Source organism: Siphateles boraxobius, unplaced genomic scaffold (assembly GCF_051911475.1).
Source record: "Siphateles boraxobius isolate OS27281-9 unplaced genomic scaffold, OSU_SipBor_1 113, whole genome shotgun sequence".
NCBI classification, from domain to species: Eukaryota; Metazoa; Chordata; class Actinopteri; order Cypriniformes; family Leuciscidae; genus Siphateles; species Siphateles boraxobius.
Window position 1 is genome coordinate 63,334 of NW_027508715.1, and position 26,310 is coordinate 89,643.

A 26,310-nucleotide genomic window follows, 5' to 3' on the forward strand; every position below is an offset into this window, starting at 1 on the left:
GCGCAGCGCCCCCTTCAGTGCGGGAGGAACGAGTGCGGGCGAATCTCATTTACATATCGGCATTGTTTATTAAATTAAATATATTTATACTTAATAAATATATGCTTATATTTCATATAAAATGTACTTATAATGCACATAACCAGGCACAGTATCAAAAGGTCTATAGTGACAGTAGAAGAAGACTGGAGTATTGCCGACAGTGCAATGGTGAAGAAGACACAATGCATTAAAATGAGATGCATGGGTTTAATTCATATTCCTGAGATTCTAATCCAACATATAGTGTACAAATATAGAATACTTTCCTGAGATTCTCTATTCATATATACTCTTTGCTGTCATGCATGTGTCAGCTGACACTATATTGTGTTCCATCAGCTTTTGTTTGTTTATCTGGAGAAAAACACCAGACTGACACTCTGAGATATGCATGACGTTCACAGAGAATCTCTCAAATATTTCAGCATCTGATAACATTAAACCAGAAGCACTCAATACAGTATCTGATTGTTGCGTAAAAAAACTTATAAAGGAGCATGCATGTTCTTCAGATGCTCATCTCATAATTCACCTCAAAACCAAAAGAAGAAAAACTTTTTTTAATATTTACTTTTTATTATATTTATATATTATTATATTTTACATTATACATTATATATTTTATGTTTTATTTATATGTTTTATCTACATATTCATTTTATTTATAATTTATATATACATTTAATAAATAAAAAGTTTATATATATGTATGTATATATATATATATATATATATATATATATATATATATATTTACTTATAAAATAATAAATATGGCATGTCTTGGCCTTATTATACATAATTCACCTCAAACCCAAATAATTGATTATATTTATATATTATATTTTATATATATCATTTTTATTTCATATAATTTATATAATATATTTGTATATACATAACAAACATAAAAAAAGAAGTTTATACATATATGTGTGTTTTTTTATTATAATTTTAGTGTGATATATTTATATATACATAACAAACATTTTAAATAACATTTAATTCAATTAAACTTTACAGTTTTAGAATACGAGTAGAGGAGATAAAAAATAGTGGATAAATATTAATATTATATACTGTTGTTTGAAAGGTCTACTGTTCCATACTTCAGTTGTGGTCAGTATACTATGGAAGCTTGTTTCCCCCACGGAATAAGAAAAATTAAAAGATAATTGACATTAAAGAGAGTCCAATACTGAGGAAAAAACACTGACTTTTTTCGCAATTGCGAGTTTATTTCTCGCAATTCTGACTTTTTCGTAATTGTAAGTTCATGTCTCACAATTATGACTTTTTTCGCAATTGCAAGTTTTTATCTCACAATTCTGACTTTTTGTCACGATTGCAATCTTATATCTTGCAATTCTGACTATTTCGCAATTGCAAGTTTTTAATCACGTAATTATGACTTTTTTCATAAATGCATGTTTTATCTCGCAATTATGACTTTTTTTCTTACAATTGCTAGTTTATGTCTTGCAATTATGACTTTTTTTCGCAATTGGGAATTTATATCTCACAATTATGACTTTTTTGCAATTGTGAGTTTATATCTTGCTATTCTGACTTTTTCGCAATTGCAAGTTTTTATCTCACAATTCTGACTTTTTTCACAATTGCAAGTTTATATCTTGCAATTCTGACATATTTCGCAATTGCAAGTTTATATCTTGCAATTATGACTTTTTTTCGTAATTGCACATTTTTATCTCGCAATTATCACTTTTTCTCATACAATTGAGTTTATATCTCGCAATTATGACTTTTTTCGCAAAAGCGAATTTATATCTCACAATTATGACTTCTTCGCAATTGTGATTTTATATCTTGCAATTCTGACTTTTTTCGCAATTGCAAGTTTATATCTCACAATACTGACTTTTTTCTCACAATCTTGACATTTTCTCGGAATTGCAAGTTTCTGACTTTATAATACGCAATTGCGAGTTCTAAAGTCCAATTTTGACGAAAAAACAACAACAATTGTGAGTTTGTATCTAACAATTCTAACTTTATAACACGCTATTCTGAGAAAAAAAGAAAAATGTCAGAATTGTGAGGCAAAAAAGTGCTTTCTTTTTTATTCAGTGGCGGAAAACAAGCTTCCACAGCGTACTGGCACACTGTGGAGTATATAGTATATATATGTAGTATGTATGCAGTACTCGTATTCCATTCCGCACACAGGCGGTTTGTTTTGATTGGCGGAGGCGCGAGTTAAGCCACGCCCCGTTGGTCTCGGGGGGCGTGGTTAGCACATGTGTCAGCAGCAGCACATCATGTGTGAGTGAGTCAGTTCAACAATCTTCATCCACCCGGAATGTTTCAAACTCTCAGGAGAAACCCCCGCATGTGTCTCCTCCTCACATCAGTGCTCCTCTGCATCACACCATAAAGAACATTCACTGAATCAGGTAGGACAAGTCAATATTTCACGTCTTTATGATTGCTTTTCACCATGCAAACACATCAGAGTTGAGAATTCGTTTAAATAATCTGCGGTATTACTTTAGTAGTGTCGTAAATCTGTGGTTATGCATCATGCATATGGCGCTGTGGAGGAGGAATCGCCATGTTTAGGAGATGAAGACTCACTGTCGGTGGCTTGTGTTGATATTTATCTACTGAAGATCAGATCAGTTGCGTTTATATGAAGTCAAACAGCTGAAATCATGTGTCCTGGACGTGTTTGTTTGTGTCGTTTATATCACTCAGAGGGTTAATAGCTTGTTTTCATCGAAGAAAAGTTATTGTATCTGCCCTGTAAAGATGATTTTCATATTATTGCCATCGTGGCAGTCATTTGAAGCCTTGAGTGTTTTTGTCCCAGCCTGGGATTGACTGTGTCCCATTGTCTGTGTTGGAGTAATGTATCAGTGTGTGTGTGTGTGTGTGTGTGTGTGTGTGTGTGTGAAGATCAGATGGACAGTAGGAGAAGCTTCTGAAGAGCCTCAATCCTCTCACTTCTTCCTTTTGGACTTGAAAATAGTCTTTATTAGGGCGATACTTGCCAAATTTGATATCGTTTAGAATCAGATTACAAAGTAAATACAGGCACAGCATCATATTTACAGGAATAGGAACATATTTATACTGATACTTTTTACTTTTAAAAGCATGCACTTTAACTTGTACTTTAACTTTAACATGTACTTTCCTGAAGGGGAAAGCAGTGTCATTATTTTTAAAGTGAATGCATTAATATTAATATGCTAAATCTGAATTCATTTTCATGACCATAAAATATTTTGTGATTTGTTGACGCAATTAGTCATAAACACATTTTTTTTATTTAAACTTTTGCACTTTTTTTCTCACAGATTTATTAACAACAATCACAGAACATAAAACAATCCAGTTGAACTTTTAATTATCAAAACTAGCCTAACATGACAAATGTTACATGTACTCTATTGTTTAAAAGTTTGAAGTCGGTAAGATTTTTAACGTTTTTGAAAGAGTATAGATAAAAAATACAGTAAAAAAAATTGAAATATTATTAGCAATGTAAATCAGCTGTTTTCTATGTGAATAAACAGTAAAGTGTAATTTATTCCTGTGATCAAAGCTGAATTTTCAGCATCATTATTTCTTCAGTGTCACATTTTTAATATGATGATTTGCTGCTCAAGAAACATTTTTTATTATTATTTGTGTTTCATATTTTTGTAGAAAAATATAAATTTTATTTTCAAGAATTCTTTGATGAATAGAAAGTGCAAAAGAACCGCATTTATTTGATATATTATCTTTTGTAACATTATAAATGATTTTACTGTCACTTGATCAATCAAATGTGTCCTTGATGAATAAAAGTATTAATTTCCTTTACAAAAAATCTTACTGACGTCAATACCTTTGACTCATTATTTTCATATAACATCAGAAAGCATCAGTATTTCAGGATTGATCTGCCCACATCTAAGTCTTAAAGGTATAGCGGAGGATCTTTCCGAATTTTAGAGAAGACCCGACCTCTCCAATTTTTTAAAAAATGCACATGCGCAACACTCTAGTTGCTCCCGAGAGGGAACGCCTATTAAACGTGTTGAGTGACCGAGGACTCAAGACATGATATGTAATGGAGAAGTAGCTTGTTGCATGTGTAATAAATACTATGGTGAACACATTGTAATTATCGAAAATGAACACACAAAGTTTTAGAATATTTTACCATGATACCATTTACCATTTGGTCATAAGGCTACTTTAGACAAATTGAGATGTTTACCGTGTCACGCGGTGCATGACTTGTGCCAGGGCTAGCATCGCTAATCATAGCTTACATTAACTTTTACTAGCAGTGACTTTTACCAAACTTTACCTGTCTAGTAGAACCTTCGGCATCAGTGGGAAGCCCAACCTGTGCTTTTAGCGCACGCCAGCGTGTGAAATATTCACCCATAATCACTCTGGTCTTGTTACTATATTCTGCAGCCTATCTCTTCTTTTCATACACTTCATATACATTTTTTCTCTTTCGACCCTCAGCCATTTTCAAAGGAATGGCTGAAACCGTAACTCATCACACACAATACACCTGAAAGTGCGCATGCTCAGAAAGCGAAAACTACATAGGGACGAGCACGTAGCGTATCACCAGAATGATTGACACTTAGGTGGACCAATAGTGTAGGCTAACCACCCGGAAAAAGAAAATCCTCCGCTATACCTTTAATGTGAAGCAGATGATGCGCTGAAATGAAGCTGAATTATATCAGATGTATTTGCTCTGGATAATAACCATGTTTCATCATGGATGCAGGGACAAAATCAAGCATTTTTAATACAATCTTAAACAAAAAATGGGGATTTTTTTTTTTCAGCAATGCAATAGAAGAACCATTTTTGGTTCCTCAAAGAACCTTTCAGTGATCAGTTCATAAAAGAACCATTTTATCTTAGTGTGAAGAACATTTAAATTTTTGTGCAATGGAAACATTGTTAAAGGTTCTTCATTGAATCATATATGCCAATAAAGAACCTTTCATTTTAAGCAGTAACTATTATTTTGTCAGTAGCTGTTCATTTGTTGTAGTTCTGACCGTAACTATTGATTTCAAGTGTCAAATATGGGCTTATGTGCATATATTATACTGTAGTTTATGATGCATCGTGGTGTTTTTTTATTGTTCTGAATGATGTCTAATTCTCTAGACTCCTGTTGATGATGAATAATAATAAAGTGAGAGGGCGTTTAGTTTATTGAGGTGGAATAATTCATCCAGTCATCAAAACCCAAACTGCATTGCTTTGCTCTCTGCAGGCTGTTATCATTCTGGCACGATCCGTGGTATTTTATGTAAGTGTGCTTATTAAAGGCTCATTTGCATCTGACAGGAAACTGCTGCTGTTGTTCCCATTAGATTGTGTCATGTAAGCGAGTCCCAGGAAAGGAGAACGTGTGATCGATTCCGGTGAAATGAGCGAGCTGTGAAATCTCTGGACTTACATGGCTCTCTGGTTTTCCTTGTGTAACTCGTTTCACCCACACGTCATCTGGATATGATGAATACTTTTCACACAATATTCGCAAGTTTGTCACAAACACACGTGATTGTATTGTTCATATGTAGGTTACCATCGCCCATGAGACTCTCTGACCTCAGCGCAGAGAAGAAGACGCTTTAGTATCTGCACTTCTTCAGAGAAATAACCTTCAGACTGTTTGTGCTTTCCTGCTTCTGTGAAGTGTGTAGGCTGAATCTCATGAAAACACGTCCAAAATCGAACAATATAGGGTTTTTTCAAAAGAAGAAAAGTTTTTTGCTGCATTATTTTCTTGACAGTTCCACCTGCAAAAATGGCAATGCAAATGGGTTTTAAAAGTTAAAAATGTTAAAATGATTATTAAAGGATAATGTGTTTTTTTTGGCATTATTTTCTTGACAATTCCATCCCTAACAAATAACAATGCAATTTGGTTTGCAAGTTAAAATGTTGACTTTTTAATCTCACAATTCTGACTTTTTACTCAGAATTGCAATTTTAAATCTCGTTACTAAAGTTGAAAAGTCTAATTTTGAGGAAAAAAAGACAACAATTGTGAGTTTGTATATAAAATAGAGCCCGACCGATATATCGGCGGGCCGATATTATCGGCCGATTTTAGGCATTTTCCTAACTATCGGTATCGGCATTTATAATGGCCGATAAATGAATATTTTAAAAAATGCGGGTAAGGTGATTCATGTAAGGGGGGCGCTGCCAATAAAGCACCTAAAAGCTGTCACAAGAACTGGCAAAAATAATGATTATGAATACAACAAATATAGCAAGGAGACATTTTAATTGTTTATTAATAAAAAGTGTTTTCAGTCAGTGTCAGCCAAAGATGAAGTTGACGATGCTGACTCGCGATATTCAGTGAGCGCGCGCCAGAGAGAAATGCACATTTCATACGATTACATGAGTCTGTCTGTCTTTCGTTTTGAATTGTTCTGTTTAAAAGTAGACATTTCAATATAGATATATTTCAATTCTCAGGTCTATACGCTGAGTTTCGGTTCATGAGACGAGCTCCAGTTCACCCGCAGGCGCCTCCGTGTCGAGATTATCTATCGTCTGCTATATTTACTTCTTATAAATTAAATCCAGGCAAATGGCTGATGAAACATTGATTAAAATTAAGATACAATTAATACAAAACGAAATTCACTTTGAAACGAAAGGTTTTGTGCTTTCTGTTTGATGTCTATGTGAAAGTTTCAAAGCATTAGTGCCGCTTTCAGAGCGCTCACGTCCGTAGTGCTGAACTGTCGCGTCTGTAACATTGTTTTTTCCTCATAAATGCAAACACGAAAAATAAAATAAAATAAAATAAAATGAATATTTTATGTAGCCTGTGGAGACTGAGAGCCAACCCTTCTTCATCCGGTGGGTAGTAGCCTACTTGTGATTTGCGCAGTGTAATTCACAGAATTGATTTCTCTGCTACAAGCCTCTGTCACGTATTGTGTGAGCTTGTTACTATTGCAAGCGCGCAGCTGAGAAGTCCTGATTATATTGTCTGCTATATTTAGGCCTTCTTCTTATTTATTAAGGCAATTGGTTGATGAAACATTGATTAAAATGCGTGGCGCGAGCGATCTCCGACAGTAAACTGATTCTGCTTTGTCTCGGGTAAACAGCTGTTGCGACGCGAGCAGTAACGGCCGCGTCCGGTGTAGACACAGTGTTAAAGCTCATTCTGCCTGAAAACGCTACGTTACAACATCAAGCAATATTCCAAAAATGTATATAATTATAACACTTTATATAGGGCCATTTTGCATTAAGAGTAGCCTAGTTTCACGTTTAGTACATTTTGCTTACTAATTATTTAAAATAGTATAAAAGTACTGTACATATGTAATTAAAAACGTTTTCATTATGATATTATTCATTTTACTTTAGTAAAAAGATCTGAGTTCTTCCTCCACTGGTAGAGATTAGAGGAATTAAGAGTAAAAATAGAAGATAATAAGGTTTTGTCAGTGACACTTTTTATATATTTATTGATACAAGTTATGACTAAATTAAATGACAAAGTCGTCGTTAGTGAAGATTATGCAACAGTATTTATAATATAATATAATATAATATAACATGCAATGCAAACTAGTTTGGTTACAGCTCAGCTGTATAATTCTCATTCTATCATTCCCCCTGCCTCCATTACATATCTGTGTCACACAAGTGTTTGATTACCACATTTGAGTGATCATTGCAAAACGTGTTTATAAAATATATTTATTCTGTTTATAGCTACTGTGTAAAGTACCCATCAAAAGTTTGTACACACCAATAGGAAAGTGTCCAAACTTTTGACTGGTATACTGTACTATAATTCACAAATAATATTGCTACTGTATTATAATATACACATAAATAATATCGGCCGATATATCGGTATCGGGCTTTTTTTACTCCCTAATATCGGTATCGGCATCGGCCCCCAAAAATCCATATCGGTCGGGCTCTAATATAAAAATTCTAACTTTATAACATGCAATTCTGTAAAAAAAAAAAAAAAAAAAAAAAAGGGTTTTATTTGTTATTTAGTGGCGGAAACAAGCATCCACAGCGTTAGAAAAAAATAACAATTAAATTTGTAATTTTACGGTTAAAATGTTTAAATGAATATTAACGGAAAATGTGTTTTTTGTGGCATTATTTTCTTGGCACTTCCACCCACAGAAAATAGCAATTTAATGGGATTTGTAAGGTTTAAAAATGATTATCAAAGGAAAATATCATGAAAATAAGGGTATTAATCATCCTGAAAAATATGCTTCAGTAATTTATAATTACTTATTTTTATCTGTTGAATGTTGGGTAGAAATATGACCTGGATTTATTTTTTTTGGCATTTGCTCAGCAGAAGACGTGTTTCTCATTGTTATGCGAGTTTCCCTTCATGTGAAAGTCTTTCCTTCCTGGCTGTAAGCGTGTGACCCGAGGCCGAAGTCTTCAGGCCTGTAGACAGAAGCACATTCCAGTGTCTCACGCTGAGATTCTTCCTCCAATGTTTGCGCAATTTGTCCACAGAAGGGAGTGTTTTGTGGTTTATCTCAGCCACGAGGGCTTTTACACAACAGTATGATTGGCATTTCATCAGATTGTGTGTGATTTCTATCAGCTTCACGTGCTTCTGTGAGGATGAGGGCCGAATATGGGGGTCTGAGTGAGATCTATATCGCCTACGATAATATCGTGATTGTTGTTTTTAGAGATGTGTGATCTGATATGATATGTCTCTCACAGAAACACACCTAGAGAGCCACGCATTCACAACGTAGGTACAATGTGTGATTTACTGCACGATTTACTCTATTAAAATGCATCCATCTATAATGCCGTCAATATTCAAGATAAAGGGCAAACGTACCTCTGTATGTCTTTTATATTATATCATTTAATATAGTTAATCAATACAACAGTTCGAAGAGTGCTTTTTTCTCCAAATATCAGCATGATTACAAATGTGATTATGATTTTATACAACAGTTCAATAACTAAGAAGTTAATATTAAGTAGTTATATATTGCGACTTACATTTTTGACAGTATTGGCTATTTTTGCTCTATTTCAAATGTTTTCAAACAAAACCACAGGACTGTTTTGCGTCTCTGAGTGACAAACTGCGGTGTTTCATCACTGAATGAACGAATCGGTTGAATGAATGATTCAATGACTCACTAATTAAGACTTGAAAGAGTCAGCCGTTTAAATGAATCGGTTTTATCTCAATGACTCGTAAACACAGTGACTTAATTTCACATTTATAGTGTCTTTTCATATTTCAAATCCTTTCAAAGGTTTAATGTTTACATTATTTCTGCATTTGTAAGTGCAGGTTAAACGCATTCAAGTCTCTCTGAGCTTCATTAAACAGTGTGTAAATACTGTACATCTAAACTTCAGATGCAGCTTCTGTTTTCCTCTTTAGCTCATGAATTTACTTACTGATTTCAATTGATTGGTAACAGCCCTATTATGTCTTATTATTTGATCAAATGTAAGAATTTGACACAAAAGATGATGCATACATGTAATTAGGTTAGACAAAATGACTTTATAAAGGTAAAAATGGCCATAAAAGATAAAAATCAATTTAAACTGATTGGAAAAGATGATTTCTGTCACTGCTGTGAACTGACCAGCACACAGAATATGAAGAATGTCAAAAACTTGACTCAAGGTACAGACACGTAACATTTGTTCATTCTTCACGTTCACTTTAAATCCACATAACAGGAATGTCTGGAAGGTTCCCAAGCAAAACACTTCTCAATCTAAAACAGCTTTGAAACTAAAAGTCGTCCTTTCCCTCGGCCGAAACACACTGGATCCAGTGCCAGTCTGGCACTTTTGTTTGGTTTGGTCGTGGCATAAACGCTCTTTTGTCCACAGTCGATCCCCTGATGGGACGGATTGTGAAGTAAAGATTGTGTTGAATCAGCAGTTTAGATGGATACGGCTGGATGTACTGTACAATAGACTTTATCCTGTAACAAACACGTGTTTATGTTAAGAAGTCAAGGATCATTTGAAATACTCTTGCGTTTCTCTTTTAAGCAGCTGATTTGTAAAAGTAAGTTGTTTGTACTAGCAATCAACCAATATGTTTTTGAAAAAGTCTCTTCTGCTGCGTCAAAAATACAGTAAAACTGTGAAATATTATTATAATGTAAAATAGATGTGAATATATAGAAAAGTGTAATTTATTCCTGTGATCAAAGCTGAATTTTCAGCATCATTACTCCAGTCTTCAGTGTCACATGATCCTTCAGAAATCAGTATAATATGATGATTTGATGCACAAGAAACATTTTTTGTGTTGAAAACGGTTCATACTTTTGTGGAAACTGATACATTTGTATTTTTCAGGATTTTTTGATGAATTGAAAGTTCTAAAACACCAGCATTTATCTGAAATAGAATCTTTTGTAACATTATAAATGTCTTTACTGTCACTTTTGATCAATTTTATGTGTCCTTGCTTTTCTATTAAAAATCCTCCTGACTTTTGAACAGTCAGTTGCTCAATTTAAATGTTTTATATGTCACGAATAAAGAGCCCGCCTCCACTCACTCACTCACTCAGAGATCCACTCGTTGACGATCACACGTTGATCTGATTGGTTACAAGGTAGTTTGTGACGTCAGTATCACCAGCAATTTCAAACCGTGTTTTTTAGACGGTCTTTGATTTTTAAATTTAAAAAAACGTATAAAAAGGTTAAAATTGCTTAAGTTATTTTGATGAGTTAAAGCAAAGTATAACATATAAAAGAATTGGGAAAAATCCAAGTCCAGGCACTCAGTAGGATGCAAAAGTTAAAAAGCCTTTATTATTTAAGGGCTAAAACATTAAAACACCAACGCGTATCGACCCACCGGCCTTCATCATGGTGTTGGTAACAAACGGACAGAATCAAGTCAGACTTATAGTTGCATTGATTTCAGGTATGCCACTCTGGCACACATAATGATTCTTAATTCATATTCAAGATGGTTCTAAAACAACATGAAGAGTGTAAAACAAAATGGCAATTGGGTCTATTGCATTCAAAAATCATTTACAAACATCAATACCCTGTTCATATTGAGCACCAGAGGATTCAAGGGATACCAGCAGCGCTCCAGCTTCACTTTGTCCAATGTAAAACATATGCTGTCATAACTTAGGCTATTATTCATATAATTTTCAGTGTATGACTTTATAACAGTTTGACCTTCCACATTGACTTCTGTCTGCGAGATGATTGAAGTATCTCAGTCATTCTGAGAGATTGCTGTGCTGTTGAGTTTAAGGGTGTGTTCTTACAATGCTTTCAGCACATATTCAACTGGCATCATAATTATACATTAAGAAGAGGCTTTAATCTTCAGCATTACACTGTAAAATACTTAAAGGATTAGTTCACCTCAAAATTAAAATTTCCTAATAATTTACTCACCCCAATGCCATCCAAGATATCCTCGTCTTTCCTCGGTGGAAGAGAAATTAAGTTTTTTGAGGAAAACATCTCTGGATTTTTCTTCGAATAATGGACTTAAACTTAAAATGACAGGAAAAAACATATAAAAACGAATGAAAATGACTAACTGCAATGCATTTCAATGAACGAGGAAGCAGAGAATGTCCGAGTGTATTGGGTTAGCTATGCGCACTGTGATTGGCTCATCGCGTTTGGGGGCGTGGCTTAGCCATAGGTCAATTGTACTTAAAAAGTATATATATATATTTTTTTTAAATTACCTATCGTTTCGCGAGATAAGCCCCTCCTCCTCAGCTGCGATCTTGCACAGTCCGCTGAAGCACTTTAAAGACCTTTGAAACTGCATTGATTTGGACTTCAAAACGCTGGTTGTCATTGAAGTCCATTATTTGAAGAAAAATCCAGAAATGTTTTCCTCAAAAAACGTAATTTCTCTTCCACTGAGGAAAGAAAGACATGGATATATTGGATGCTATTGGGGTGAGTAAATTATTAGGAAATTTTCATTTTGAGGTGAACTAATCCTTTAAAGGGGTCATATAATGCCATTTTCATACAAGTTAATTTGATTCTTTAGGGTCTAAATGAAAATTTTGTAATATACTTTAATTAAAAATTTTCGTTAGTATTGTAAGAAAACACTAATTTTACCTGGTCAAAAACAGCTCTGTTTTCAGCACGCCATTTCAGTGCATATGCCTTTAAATGATAAGGAGCTTCGCTCACTCCGCCCCTCTGTTCAGCGGGCGTTCATAACAGTGTTATGACCACACCGCACGTGGAGTGTTACCTTGACAACAGTTGAGGGTATAGGAAAAAAATGGCAGCGGGAGTCTCTGAGGAGAACACATCTGTGCAACCGTATCAGTTTGAACCGGAGTCGGAACAAGATGACGGCCCGAAGAAGTTAGACAATTAAGGCTCGAACATGACGTTTCTGAATGGTTGGTTATTATATTGTCACTTTGATCTATCTTTGTGTACTGGCAGGGTAGAGTAAGTTAGTGAGATGTACGAACGCTATGTGTTTACTGATATAAGTTATACGTACTCAGTTTGTAATAACACAATAACCATAACGCGTTGTTCATTATAAACGTGGGTGTGGCGAACAGGACGGCCGAGGGACGTGAGAGAACGGCGCGAGGCCGGTGGTGCGATTGATAATGAGCAACACCTGTGAGCACACCGGTCTCGCATCTCTCACGGAGGAGCGGAAGCATAAAGGAGGAGCGACGACGTTGATGATCGAGAGAGGAACAGGCCTGTGTTTTAGTTGTGTTTTTGTTTTATTTTAGCCAGCAGTCGTCCGCGAGGGGCTGCTGGCCGTTATGTTTATTTTTGGTAAGCCAGCAGTCGTCCGCGAGGGGCTGCTGGCGGTATTTTAGTTTGTTTGTTTTATTTTAAATAAAGTTTATTTTGATTGTTCGCCGGTTCCCGCCTCCTTCTTCCCTGAACATTGTTACACTGGTGCCGAAACCCGGGAAGAGGGAGGAACGCGCTGTCAGAGAGTCCTCGCCGCTGTGGGGAATCCGCGGTGTCATCGAGCATGGTGCGCGAGTCGCCGCCGCTCGCCGTGGGCCAGAGCCTGCTGCCATCCGCCAGAAGGGGAGGAGCAGGGAGCGGGGGACTCGCGGCCATGGACGCTCGAGGCGGTGCGCTGGAGAGAGTTGCCGGTTGGACGGTCGAGCTCGCTGCCGGCCGCCTGTGTATTGGAGGGGCGGCTGCCATCCGGGAGGGAGAGGAGGAGTCGCCGCCGCTCGCCGTGGACCGGAGCCTGCTGCCGTCCACCAGAGAAGGGGAGGTGCAGGGAGCGGGGGACTCCTACCGTCTGCCCAAGGCACCCGAGGAGCCGTCGCCGTCCACCGGGCGGCGGAGGAGCGTCGAGCCGTCCACCGAGGGCCATCCAGCGTCACCGCCAGGCACCGCGGAGGAGATCGCCCAGCTGGTGGGGGACCAGATGGCAGCGCGTTGTGGGAACCGGACCATTTTTTTTTTTTTTCTCTCTCCCCTCTCTCGATCTGTCGCTCCTCATGCTTCCGTCTCCATTTCCCTCGGCTTGTCGGTCCATACCCCCCAGGGATCGCCGCCGCCGGGGGGGGAGTAGGCACAGGCTCGTGGGTACCCCCCGGCCTGTGAGGGGCGATGGGGGTATGTGGCGAACAGGACGGCCGAGGGACGTGAGAGAACGGCGCGAGGCCGGTGGTGCGATTGATAATGAGCAACACCTGTGAGCACACCGGCCTCGCATCTCTAACGGAGGAGCGGAAGCATAAAGGAGGAGCGACGACGTTGATGATCGAGAGAGGAACAGGCCTGTGTTTTAGTTGTGTTTTTGTTTTATTTTAGCCAGCAGTCGTCCGCGAGGGGCTGCTGGCCGTTATGTTTATTTTTGGTAAGCCAGCAGTCGTCCGCGAGGGGCTGCTGGCGGTATTTTAGTTTGTTTGTTTTATTTTAAATAAAGTTTATTTTGATTGTTCGCCGGTTCCCGCCTCCTTCTTCCCTGAACATTGTTACAGTGGGATTATGAATTATATTGAAAATGTTGTACATAGAAAACATGCCGTATGTACCCTGAGTGTAAACCTTAGCCGCATTCATCGTGAAGCGATTTGCAAAGATTAATATAAAGGTTAATAAAATGTTACACTTACTTTTTCTGGAGGTTCAGCAGGGAGACATGAATAGTTGGTAACGATTCTTTTTTCAGGAGCAGCTTCTTGTCAAAATCAGCTTTATAAGTTACTTCCTTCGTTAATAAAGCAGTCTGGTGAGAAAAGATTTGCGAATCGCGCAAACATGAAAGCATTGACGTTGCTCGTGGGGAATATTCCCTTCGAAAACAAAACTCAGCCACTGTGTCTTCAGCGGTTCGGATTTAGGAACATCAAAATTACTGCTGTGTTCGTTATTACACCCAAGAACAGAACACCACAATCGCTTAGACGCCATTCTGCTCCAGCGTATCAACAATGACGGACTATGATGACTGACAGCTCGCTCAGGGCAGGGATCTGTTGAAACGCTGCTGTCAATCAACAATCGTGGGAGGGGCGTCCGATTTAGTGACGTCACAAAATCGAATGGCTCAATTTGAGGCAGGGGAAAACATATAAGGAGATTAAAACAAAAACACTGGATAGATTTTTATCATTATATAATGGTTGTGTACAGGCACTGCCAACACACATTTCAGTACAATCAACTTGAAAAAGTGCATGTACCATTATATGACCCCTTTAATGAAGAAATAGTGAGTCAGTGCGGCTCATATCCTGAATCAGAAAGAAAGTCGTCTGGACCTGCGTGAAGAAAGATGTCAAAAGCTCATGTTGTGCGAGTCTGAACTGATCATCCATCGCACTGGATTCAAGAATGTGTTGAGCAGTTTTATTCTTCCTTCCTGCTTTAATTTCCTCTAAATATGTGCATTTCTGATAGAGGCTCCGACCTTCCTGTGTCGTTAAGCCTAGTTTTGATGTCTTGTTCAATATGAGTGTTTTAAGTGGAGAATTATTTCTTAAAGATATTATGTCCATCTCTTTTTATTGTGTAATGTTGCTGTTTGAGCATTAAAAAGCTCCAGTTCTTCTCTATATCAGTGTCTTTCTTCCGGGAACGAACACGTCACAATATTCCTCATTATAATAATTCATACGCAGAATAAAGGGGCGGAGCCTGGTTGAGTTAGTTAGTAGTGTGTTAAACTGGCGGTTATGGGAAGGGCGGGACATTTCCCAAACACACTCGAAATGCTTGACCAATCACAACACACTGCTCCAGCCGACCAATCAGAGCACAGTGTGCTTTTCAGAAGGAGGGGCTTCATAGAGACAGGAAGTAAACGGAGCGTTACTGACAGACTGGGAAGAGAGGAGCTGCAACAATGGAGAATATGAGGAAAATGATCAACATTCAAGCAGGAAAACCTGTTCTAGTCGAGCCTGAAAACAACATAAAAACAAGAGCTTAATAGGTCCTCTTTATTTATCATGTGTCTTGCTGCTTACTAGAAGATGCTTTATATGTTCGACCAGCACCAAATGTGGAGTAATGACTCATTGAGTCATGGACTCAAGAGTCATTGTAATCACATGAAAAATAACTAAGAATTTACAGCAAAACATTAAAAAGTTCTGCACAACAGAACTTGCATACTGTTTAAATTAAAACAAATGAAGAAATATCATGTTTTATAAATATATATATATATATATATATATATATATATTTGTTTTATTATTATTAAATAGGGCGCTGAGCAACAGAACTTGCATATCATGTACATTATGTACATTAAAATGGATAAAAAAATCTTGGTTTTATTATGTTCCTTATAATAATTTATTGAAATATTTATTAATAATAATAATTTCATAAATATTAAATTATTTGTATATATTCCAAAAAGATTTTTACCTACATATTACATATTTCTGTTTACGTGTAATATAACATTATGTAAATGACTTTAATGTATTATAATGAGTTTGCAGCTGCATTTTCTGAACTCGGAGTGGCGGTTGATAGAGTAGTTACCATGACGACTGCCGCTCATCCTCGTCAGACAACTACTAGAGGGTCTTTAACTAACAGCTAACTCTTCTCGCTCTTATTTGCTGCTAAGGTTTGTTACATTCATTAAATTTACATCAAACTGTAATTTACATGTTAATTTGTCCAAAACATGTTAATAATGTCCGAATAATTTGTTTAAATTATTTTTATTAATAATTTTAAGATGCTTCTGTCAGAGAAGTCCATTCGTGTAACTTAGGCCTAACTTACACTTACAATTACTTACAATTGTCTTTAACGACTCGTCTCGGAATCACAATGTTTATTAATAGACAACAAAGAGGAGTTTTTAAGCAGCCGCTAACTCTAGTCTTTCTCAGTTTTTAAACTGGGCCATTCACACAGAACGCTTCTTTGCGTATAAAAACGCGAGACGCGCCGCTCAGGAACGGTTTAAATGTATTTATGACTTTTAAAAGAGAAGCTCAGAACGCGAGAGTCTCGAGACGCGCTTTTAAAGCGCCACGCGCTACTGTAAACAAAGTCTCGCAACGCTTGCCCCGCCTCCGGGCTCTTCTGATTGGTCCACTATTTGGAACTGACATTGATGAGCGCCATAATGTTTTTCGTTCTATGAAAAAAAAAGTAGAAGATTTTTTTCCCCCCACATTTTATTTCAGTAATCACCTAACGTTACCTCAGACAAATTGCCAGACGAAGAAATTGGCTCTCGGTAAACTGTATGGATCCTTGGGTTTCTAGGTTCGACTCTGCCCAGCAAACTGTCACCTGTAGTAGTTACACGAAACGAATCTCCTTTTTTATCAAATAAATGCAGCCTTGGTGAGCAGAAGAGACTTCTTTTAAAACATTAAAAATCGGTAGAGTACATTATGCAAGTTTTGTTGCTCAGCACCTTATTTATTAATAATAATAATAAATAAAAGTAATGTTTTAATAAATTTTATTATTATTTTTAGTTTAATGTTTTAATTTATTATTATTAATGTTTTAATAAATTATTATTAAAAGGAATATCATTAAAGCAAGATTTTTTGTATCCATTTTAATACATACATTATGCAAGTTCTGTTTCTCATCACCTTATTTAATAATAATAATAAATAAATACATTTAATGTTTTAATAAATTGTATTATTATTATTACTTTTAGATGTTATTATGTTTATTATGTGAGTTTTGGAGATCATAAGTCTGAATGGACATCCATGACATGCGGAGTCTCTCAAGGCTGAATTCTTGCGCCACTCCTATTCAACCTGTACATGCTCCCAATGAGCCAAATAATGAGAAGGAACCAAATCGCTTACCATAGCTATGCAGACGACACACAGCTCTACTTACACACACACACGCACACACACACACACACACACACACACACACACACACACACACACACACACAGCTCTACTTAGCCCTATCGCCTAACGATTACAGCCCCATTGACTCTCTCTTCCAATGCATTGATGAAGTAAACAATTGGATGTGCCAAAACTTTCTTCAGTTAAACAAAGACAAAACTGAAGTCATTGCGTTCAGAAACAAAGATGAAGTTCTCAAGGTGAACGCATACCTTCAGTCTAGGGGTCAAACAACTAAAAATCAAGTCAGGAATCTGGGTGTGTCTCTAGAGTCAGATCTTAGTTTCAGTAGTCATGTCAAAGCAATAACTAAATCAGCATACTATCACCTGAAAAATATTGCAAGAATTAGATGCTTTGTTTCCAGTCAAGACTTAGAAAAACTTGTACATGCTTTCATCACCAGTAGGGTGGATTATTGTAATGGACTTCTCACTGGCCTTCCCAAAAACACCATAAGACAGTTGCAGCTCATACAGAACTCTGAGCAGAACCAGAACATATGAACACATCACACCAGTCCTCAGGTCTTTACACTGGCTGCCAGTTACATAGGATTGATTTTAAAGTATTATTACTGGTATATAAATCACTCAATGGCCTAGGACCTCAATACATTGCAGATATGCTCAGTGAATATAAACCCAACAGATCACTCAGATCATTAGGATCACATAAGCTAGAAACACCAAGTGTTCACTCTAAGCATGGTGAGTCTGCTTTAGCTACTATACTGGAACAGCTTCCAGAAGAGATCAGATGTGCTCCTACAGTCACAGTCAAATCCAGACTCAAAACACTTCTGTTTAGCTGTGCATTTACTGAATGAGCCACTGTTCGTCCGACTGTTTGCACTGTATTTTATTTTATGTTTTTATTCTAAACTGTTTTAATTATCCTGATTTCTTTTGATTATTTTAATTTATTCTATGTACAGCACTTTTAATTACCATTGTGACTGTTTATACTGTATTTTACTTTTTATTCTAAACTGTTTTAATTATTCTGATTTCTTTTGATTATTTTAATTTCTTCTATGTAAAGCACTTTGAATTACCATTGTGTATGAAATGCGCTATATAAATAAACTTGCCTTGCCTTGCCTTACTTTGTGCTATACAATACTATACAATATTTCTGTCATAATTTATAATAGTTGAGCTGATCTTTTATTTTGGTGGTCTGTCATGAAGAGATTTTAGTTTCTGTGTGCATAGATGAAAGTATTATTGTTATCGTCTGTCTAATTGTTTTCTCTGCTTTTTGTCTCCGCAGCAGCTTCCTCTCTCTTCATCTTCATCATGGCTGTGAAGTCTGACGGCGTGCAGAAGAAGTGGTTGGCTGTGAGAGGTCGACTAGGCTCGTCTCAGGACTCGGACGGCTCTCAGGAGGCTAACCTGGAGAACGCAGAGGCCGAGCTGTGCATTCGTCTCCTGCAGGTGCCCAGCGTGGTCAACTACACCGGCCTGAAGAAGCGTCTGGAGAAGAGTGACCAGGCCTGGATGGATCAATTCCTGGAGCTCTCGGGCCTGGATCTGCTTCTGGAGGCGCTGGACCGGCTGTCGGGTCGCGGATGCTCTCGGATCGCAGACGCTCTTCTGCAGCTCACGTGTGTTAGCTGTGTGAGGGCCGTCATGAACTCGTCCGCTGGGATTCACTTCATCGTGGATAATGAGGGATACGTGCGCAAGCTGTCTCAGGGTATATAGAGCCACTCTCACTGTCTTAACCTTAGAAACTCTCAATACATGAACTTCGGTAACACTTTACAAAAAGGGTTCATTAGTTAACATTAGTTAACTACCTTAGTTAGAGGGATAGTTCACCCAAAAATGAAAATTAGTCCATGATTTAGCCTACTCGCACTCAAGTTATCCTAGGTTTGTATGACAGTCTTCTTTCAGTCGAATACAATCAGAGTTACATTAAAAAATGGCCTGGCTCTTCCAAGCTTTATAATGGCAGTGAATGGCCGTTTCTGTTTTGAAGTCCATAAAAGTGCATCTATCCATCATAAAAGTGCATCTATCCATGATAAAAGTGCATCTGTCCATCATAAAAGTGCATCTATCCATCATAAAAGTGCATCTATCCATTATAAAAGTGCATCTATCCATCATAAAAGTGCATTTACTTATCAGAAAAGTGCATCTAATCATGATAAAAGTGCATCTGTCCATCATAAAAGTGCATCTGTCCATCATAAAAGTGCATCTATCCATCATAAAAGTGCATCTATTCATGATAAAAGTGCATCTATCCATCATAAAAGTGCATCTATTCATGATAAAAGTGCATCTGTCCATCATAAAAGTGCATCTATCCATCATAAAAGTGCATCTATCCATCATAAAAGTGCATTTGTCCATCATAAAAGTGCATCTATTCATCATAAAAGTGCATCTATCCATCATAAAAGTGCATCTATCCATGATAAAAGTGCATCTATCCATGATAAAAGTGCATCTATCCATGATAAAAGTGCATCTATCCATGATAAAAGTGCATCTATCCATGATAAAAGTGCATCTATCCATCATAAAAGTGCATCTATCCATGATAAAAGTGCATCTATCCATCATAAAAGTGCATCTATCCATGATAAAAGTGCATCTATCCATCATAAAAGTGCATTTACTTATCAGAAAAGTGCATCTATTCATGATAAAAGTGCATCTATCCATCGCAGGACATTTTTTGATAAAACTCTTAATGTATTTGTCTGAAATAAGAATGTCATATACACCTAGGATGACTTTAGGGTGAGTAAATAATGGCCTAATTTTTGGGTGAACTATCCCTTTAACATAAACTAAGAATGAACAATACTTCTTCATCATTTATTAATCTTAGTTAATATTAATTTCAACATTTACTAATATGTTTGTGATTAAAATCACAGGATGTATTAGTTAACATTAGTTAATGCACTTTGAACTAACATGAACAAACAAAGAAAAGCTGTATTTTTATTAGCTAACATTAACAAAGATTAACTAATACTGTAACAAATGTATTGCTCATTGTTAGTTCATGTTAGTTAATACATTAACTAATGTTAACTAATGAACCTTATTGTAAAGTGCTTACAAAGTGTTTTGTAAACCTGAATTTCTAAATGATCAACAAACATGATCTCAACACTCAATCTCCTCCAGTCTTCTGTCGTCTGATTGAGAGTTTAGACTTTTATCAAGTCTTTTAGTGTAATTGTACAAACAGCTCTTGCTTCACGTGTCTTTTTGCGGTGAAATCTGCACTGATTTTTATCGACCAATATTGATTTTTTTTTATAACCGATACCAATTATTTGCATGTTTATGTGCCCTGGAACCGATATGGAACCGATATTTATTTGTGTTTTTGACAATTATAACAACAACACTGAACTGAACACTTTTTAAATACTGTAATTCCTTCAATTTCACTTCCTCATTGCATAAAAACAAAACGCACTTTTAAATCAATAAATTTAGTCTGATAGAGTGCAAAAATAAAATATATAGTGCACTGTCACTAGTGTTTTTATATAACTTTAATCAGGTAAACAAACAGGTAACGAGTATAGCATGTAAAAATTATTCTAACAAAGAACAACAAACCAAAAGCATTCTCAAAACACCCACAAATTGGCGCCGTTTATCGGGGAATCCCGATATTATAAAACTGATACCCGGTTATGGGAAAAATATCGGTAAAACTGATTATCGGTAGATCTCTTATTTTTATCAAGTAAAAGTAAGAATAACTTTGAAATTGTTTGTAATATTTCAACTGGACTGAAGCAGGTTTACTTGATTATCCATAAATCATTTGTTAGAAAAATCATGAGTATGAAATATGATCATCAGGCTTTTGAGGAAAGTGTGGGCTACAAGAAAGTCTACAAGTCTTTGATTTCACTGGTGCTACAATCATTGATTTGGAATTCCATGAAAGAAACAATGTTGCATCTGAATTTGTTACAGTTTCACATGAATACAAAAAAGCATTTAACTCCTGATATTTTTTTATTAAATCTGTTTTTTACCTGTTTACAGATAACTACTTTGAATGGAGCTAAATAAATATAATAATATATATCATAAAGATGGTGTTTTTATTATGTGACTTACAACTATAGATGATAATAACAAAGTACAGAAACAACATTTTGATTTTGGGACGGTTGACATTCACTTTAGGACGGTTCATATTGTTTTTTAGGACGGTTCCAGGACGTAGGTGAAAAAAGTTAGTCTGGAGCCCTGCTGCACGTCCCTGCATAGAGGGTTAGCAACATGTAGAAACAGGTTATAATGAATAATAATTCACCAAAAAATCTTTCACTCACTCAAATGTTCACTCCTCTCTCCTCTAATATGCAATAGTTGCTAAACGTCTCCACCTGTTGCTTTAAAACTGTGGAGCGACTCTCCAGCATTCAAGATCAATTTAGAAAACACGCATTCCTACAGAGCAGTATCTGCGTTGCTCAACATTCACACCCATCACATGCTTAGACTGTTTTTTTACCCATCAGAAGTGCAAAGTTCACATTACATCCCCCAAAAATAAGCAGCTAACACTTCCCAAAAGTGGAGAGGGAGAAAATGATGGTGGAGGAAGCTACAAACTCAGTGTGTCCTTTCCCTTTGCCTGCAGCTTTAGACACGTCCAACACCATGGTGAAGAAGCAGGTGTTCGAGCTGCTGGCGGCCCTCAGCATGTTCTCCTCCGAGGGACACCGACTCGCTCTAGACGCTCTGGACCATTACAAGGCAAGGGCTTCTCTGGGTTATGATCTTCTGTATGTCTGAGGCTTGATATCAGGGGCCGGCTGCATAAACTGCTAAAACTAATCTTAAAAGTTAGTCGTCACATTTTTTCATTCATTCAGTTTTAAGTCAGTTACATATAAACGTAGTTTGGTCTAATTTGATAGTAAAAGTAAGACTGGTCGCCCCTTTACTAGCCGTTAGTTGGTCATACTAGTGCTTAAGACATAGTCTTAACATAATGGCTATGTTTACGCAACTGGCCCTCAGGTCAGAAGGAGTCTTTTGTTGTGTCTGGTGTTGACATGCGTCTCGGGTCGACTGAGAACGATGATATACATGATACAGCTCAAAAGTGTCTTCTGTGATGAGATTTCTTTTCCTAATATATCAGTGTGTGGGGAACAGTACAATGTTACTTTAAATACACTTTAGAATTAGCAAAAAGCTCAGTTTTTCTGCCTTGTTTACTTGAGAGAAGCAAAGTGACTAAAGATTTTGAGTCTTGTTTTCTAAAGTCTTCGTGTATAAAACAAGAAAAAATATCTCAAAGAATCAGAAACATAATCTTTTTGATTTTTCTGACCCCATTGGCAGATGCATGAACTCTTAATTTTGATGCTTCTTTTTTTTTTTCAGAAAACCAGACTTTCATTAAGTAATTTTGCTTCTCCAGTAAAAATGTATCTTGATTTAAGAATGTTTAGATATTCGTGCTGGAAAACAAGACAAAAATACTAAGAAAATGCAGTGCAAAATTCTCAGAAAACTGTTTTTTTTGTTGTTGTTGTTGTTTTGTTTACTTGAGAAGCAAAGTGATGCCAGAAAAACTTAAAACCAGGAAAAATATCTGCCAATGGGATCAGAAAAAGAGTAATTTATTCAATTTATTCAAATTAATTAGATTTTTCTGACCGCATTGGAGGATATTTGTTCTTGTTTTAAGCACAAACTCACTATATTTTGATCATTTATCTTATGTAATTTTGCTTCTCAAGTAAATTTATCTTAATTTAAGAATGTTTAGATGTTTGTGCCGGAAACAAGACAAAAATATACTCCGTAAGAACATATTTCTTTGCACCGTGTTGCATCATTTATTATCATTGTACATGAGCATCTGGATTATTCGCTCTTTAGATGACTGGACTGATCTCAACACTAGGAGAGATGGTCTTCTGATGTTAGCTTTAACAGAGGTTTAAAGTATGCATGTCATTAGCGGTGATGTGAGACAGCATTGTGTTTTTCTGACAGTCTGTGAAGATGCAGCAGTATCGATTCAGTGTGATTATGAACGAACTACGAGCCACTGATAACGTGCCCTACATGGTGACCCTTCTGAGCGTCATAAACGCCCTGATCTTCAGCGTCGACGACCTGCGGCAAAGAGACAAGATGCGCAAGGAGTTTATCGGTACATTACACTACATACTACAGACTATTCAGTATAAACTCTCTTCAGTTCCCTACAAATGTTTAAAATAGAATGTGAGGCTTATATTAACTGTATACTGCAGAACAAGTATGAGTAGTATAGAAGAATGCTATTTAGACACAGCCCTGTAACCCTAAGATTACAGAATACTAGGATACTACTTACTGCACAGTGTACTGAATATTTGTGAAATATTCAGCTTGTGAAACTGCATGCAGTATGCATGCATTCAGACAGTAGTATGCTACACTTACATTTAATTTAATGTTAATTTAGAGTTAAATAAAAAAATGTTTTAATTGCAGTCGGATCACTTAACGAGTGTGTAAAATAAATTGTTGTTGCTTATTGTATATTGAGCATTTCAACCAACTGAATAGTTATTGGTGTGCAACCTATTGTGCACGATAAACATATTGCATACTGCAAATATAATACGAGTAGTCTAGAATATTGATATTTATAACACAGCCCAATAACCCTAATATTATGGCATACTACTGAGTGCATTGTACTTAATGCTGCCTGTTATTTATTAAAAATAGCATGTGAAACAGCATGCAGTTTGCATGCATTTAGACAGTAGTATGCTACATTTATTATATTGCACATTTTGGGTGTTCAACCTATTGTGCATGATATATCATACTGCAAAAATATATTATAAGTATAGAAGAATGCTATTTAGAACCCACGCTAAATCCCTAATATTATAGAATGCTAGCATAACTACACCGTGTACACTGAATGTTGCCTAATTATCTTAAAAATAGCATTGAAACAGCATGGAATTTGCATGCATTCAGATAGTAGTATGCTACATTTATTATTTTGCATATTTTGGGTGTGCAAGTTATTGTGCACGGTATACATAATGCAAAAATAGTATGAGTAGTATAGAAGAATGCTTTTTTAGAACACAGCCCTATAACCCTAATATTATAGAATACTAGCATACTACTTACTGCACAGTGTACACTGAATGCCGCCTGTGTGAAACAGCATGCAATATCCATGCATTCGGATAGTAGGTAGTATGCTGCATTTATTATATTACCTATTGTGCACGATATGCATATTGCATACTTCAAAAATAGTATGCATAGTATGCAGTAGCAAACAGAAATGACCAGGTCTTAATTGTGTTCACCTGTTTATTACACTAGCTCCGCCTCCTGTTTTGTGTTTTAGCACAACTCAGGTCTGAGCTTTCCAACACAGAGCTTTAGATGTTTGTGAGCATTATTTATGGATACTACATTTATTTTTGTTCACCAGGATTACAACTGCTTCACCTACTGCCAAAGCTTAGGTGAGTTTCATCTGAATTCATTTAAATGTGCAACAGGAATTTGAACATGAAATAAAACTCAAAGTTCATGTTCACTCGTGTGTGTGTGTGTGTGTGTGTGTGTGTGTGTGTGTGTGTGTGCGTGCGTGTGTGTGTCTTTTAGGGAAGAGGACGATGAAGACTTGATCATCCAGTGTGAGGCGTTTGAAGAGGCCATGGCTGAGGATGAGGACGAGCTCCTGAGCCTTTATGGAGGAATCGACATGAGCAACCATCAAGAAGTCTTCACATCTCTCTTTAATAAGGTGAGCATTGTGTTTCATGGTAATTCTCACTGGTTTCTCTGGCAGCCACAACTCAGTAATGTGTGTGTGTGTGTGTGTGTGTGTGTGTGCAGGTGAGCAGTTTCCCATCATCGCTTCAGCTGTTGTCTATAACACAAGCGCTGCTGCTTCTGGGTCCCGAGCGAGTGGATATCTGGCAGGCGCTGGAGTCGCTCGTGAACCGAGCCACACTGATCGCTCAGAGCTGTGAGTTTCCCATGACGGACGCTTCAGGCTGTTTCTCAGGGAAAACTCGGACCTGTTGATTGGTGGTCTTTGAGTTTGACCTGTGAACTTGCTTGAATTGTGCTCACAGTTTTATGTGAGGCATGTCTCTAGGTTTGATCAGAAATGTCATTATTTATATTAAATCAGTCTCAGCTGTAGAAATGTTGTGGGTTGCCTGTCGTTATCACAGCTCTTTGTTTTAACTAAGGGGAACTTGCTTGCTTGCTTTTTTATTTACTTGCTTATTTACTTATTTTATTTATTTTGAATTATATATTTATTTACATTTTCACTTGCTTGTATATTTACTTACAGATTTACCTATTTACAAATTAACTTTCTTATTTACTTGGCTATTTACATATTAACTTGCTAATCTATTTACTTTTTTTTTATATATACATACACTTATTTTTCGGTTATATATTTACATTTATTTGCTACTTTTTTTTCCTTTGCTTATTTAATTACTTATTGATTTACATATTAATTTACTTATTCACTTTGTTTATGTACATATATTTAATTTCTTGCTTATTTATTTACATTTACTTGCTCATGTATTTACTTATTTATTTGCTTATATTAATTTACGTATTTACTTGTTTATTTACTTATTTTTGCACATTAGTTTGTTTACTTACTAATTTACTCATTAATTTACTTGTTTACATATTTATTTATTCATGTGCTTGTGCTTATTTACATATAGATTTACTTAACATATTAATTTATTTACGTATATATTTACATATACATTTAGTTGATTATTTACTTGCTTGTCCACTTAATTTCCTCATGTATTCATTTATTTATTGATGTTAAGTTTTTGTCTGGAC

The 26,310-nt window shown here is 36.3% G+C and overlaps 1 protein-coding gene across 1 annotated transcript in view; it reads left to right on the forward strand.

Annotated features, from left to right (window-relative positions):
- Positions 1 to 2,329: 2,329 nt before the first annotated feature.
- The window catches only part of LOC143706933 (inverted formin-2-like), a 36,317-nt gene continuing 12,336 nt past the window's right edge, over positions 2,330 to 26,310 (forward strand). Inside the window, exons 1-7 of the mRNA XM_077199411.1 lie at positions 2,330 to 2,459; positions 18,710 to 19,135; positions 22,079 to 22,194; positions 23,449 to 23,608; positions 24,908 to 24,941; positions 25,084 to 25,225; positions 25,318 to 25,450. Coding sequence (XP_077055526.1) covers positions 18,736 to 19,135; positions 22,079 to 22,194; positions 23,449 to 23,608; positions 24,908 to 24,941; positions 25,084 to 25,225; positions 25,318 to 25,450 — 985 coding nt within the window. The 5' untranslated portion in view covers positions 2,330 to 2,459; positions 18,710 to 18,735. The remainder of the gene's footprint in view (positions 2,460 to 18,709; positions 19,136 to 22,078; positions 22,195 to 23,448; positions 23,609 to 24,907; positions 24,942 to 25,083; positions 25,226 to 25,317; positions 25,451 to 26,310) is intronic.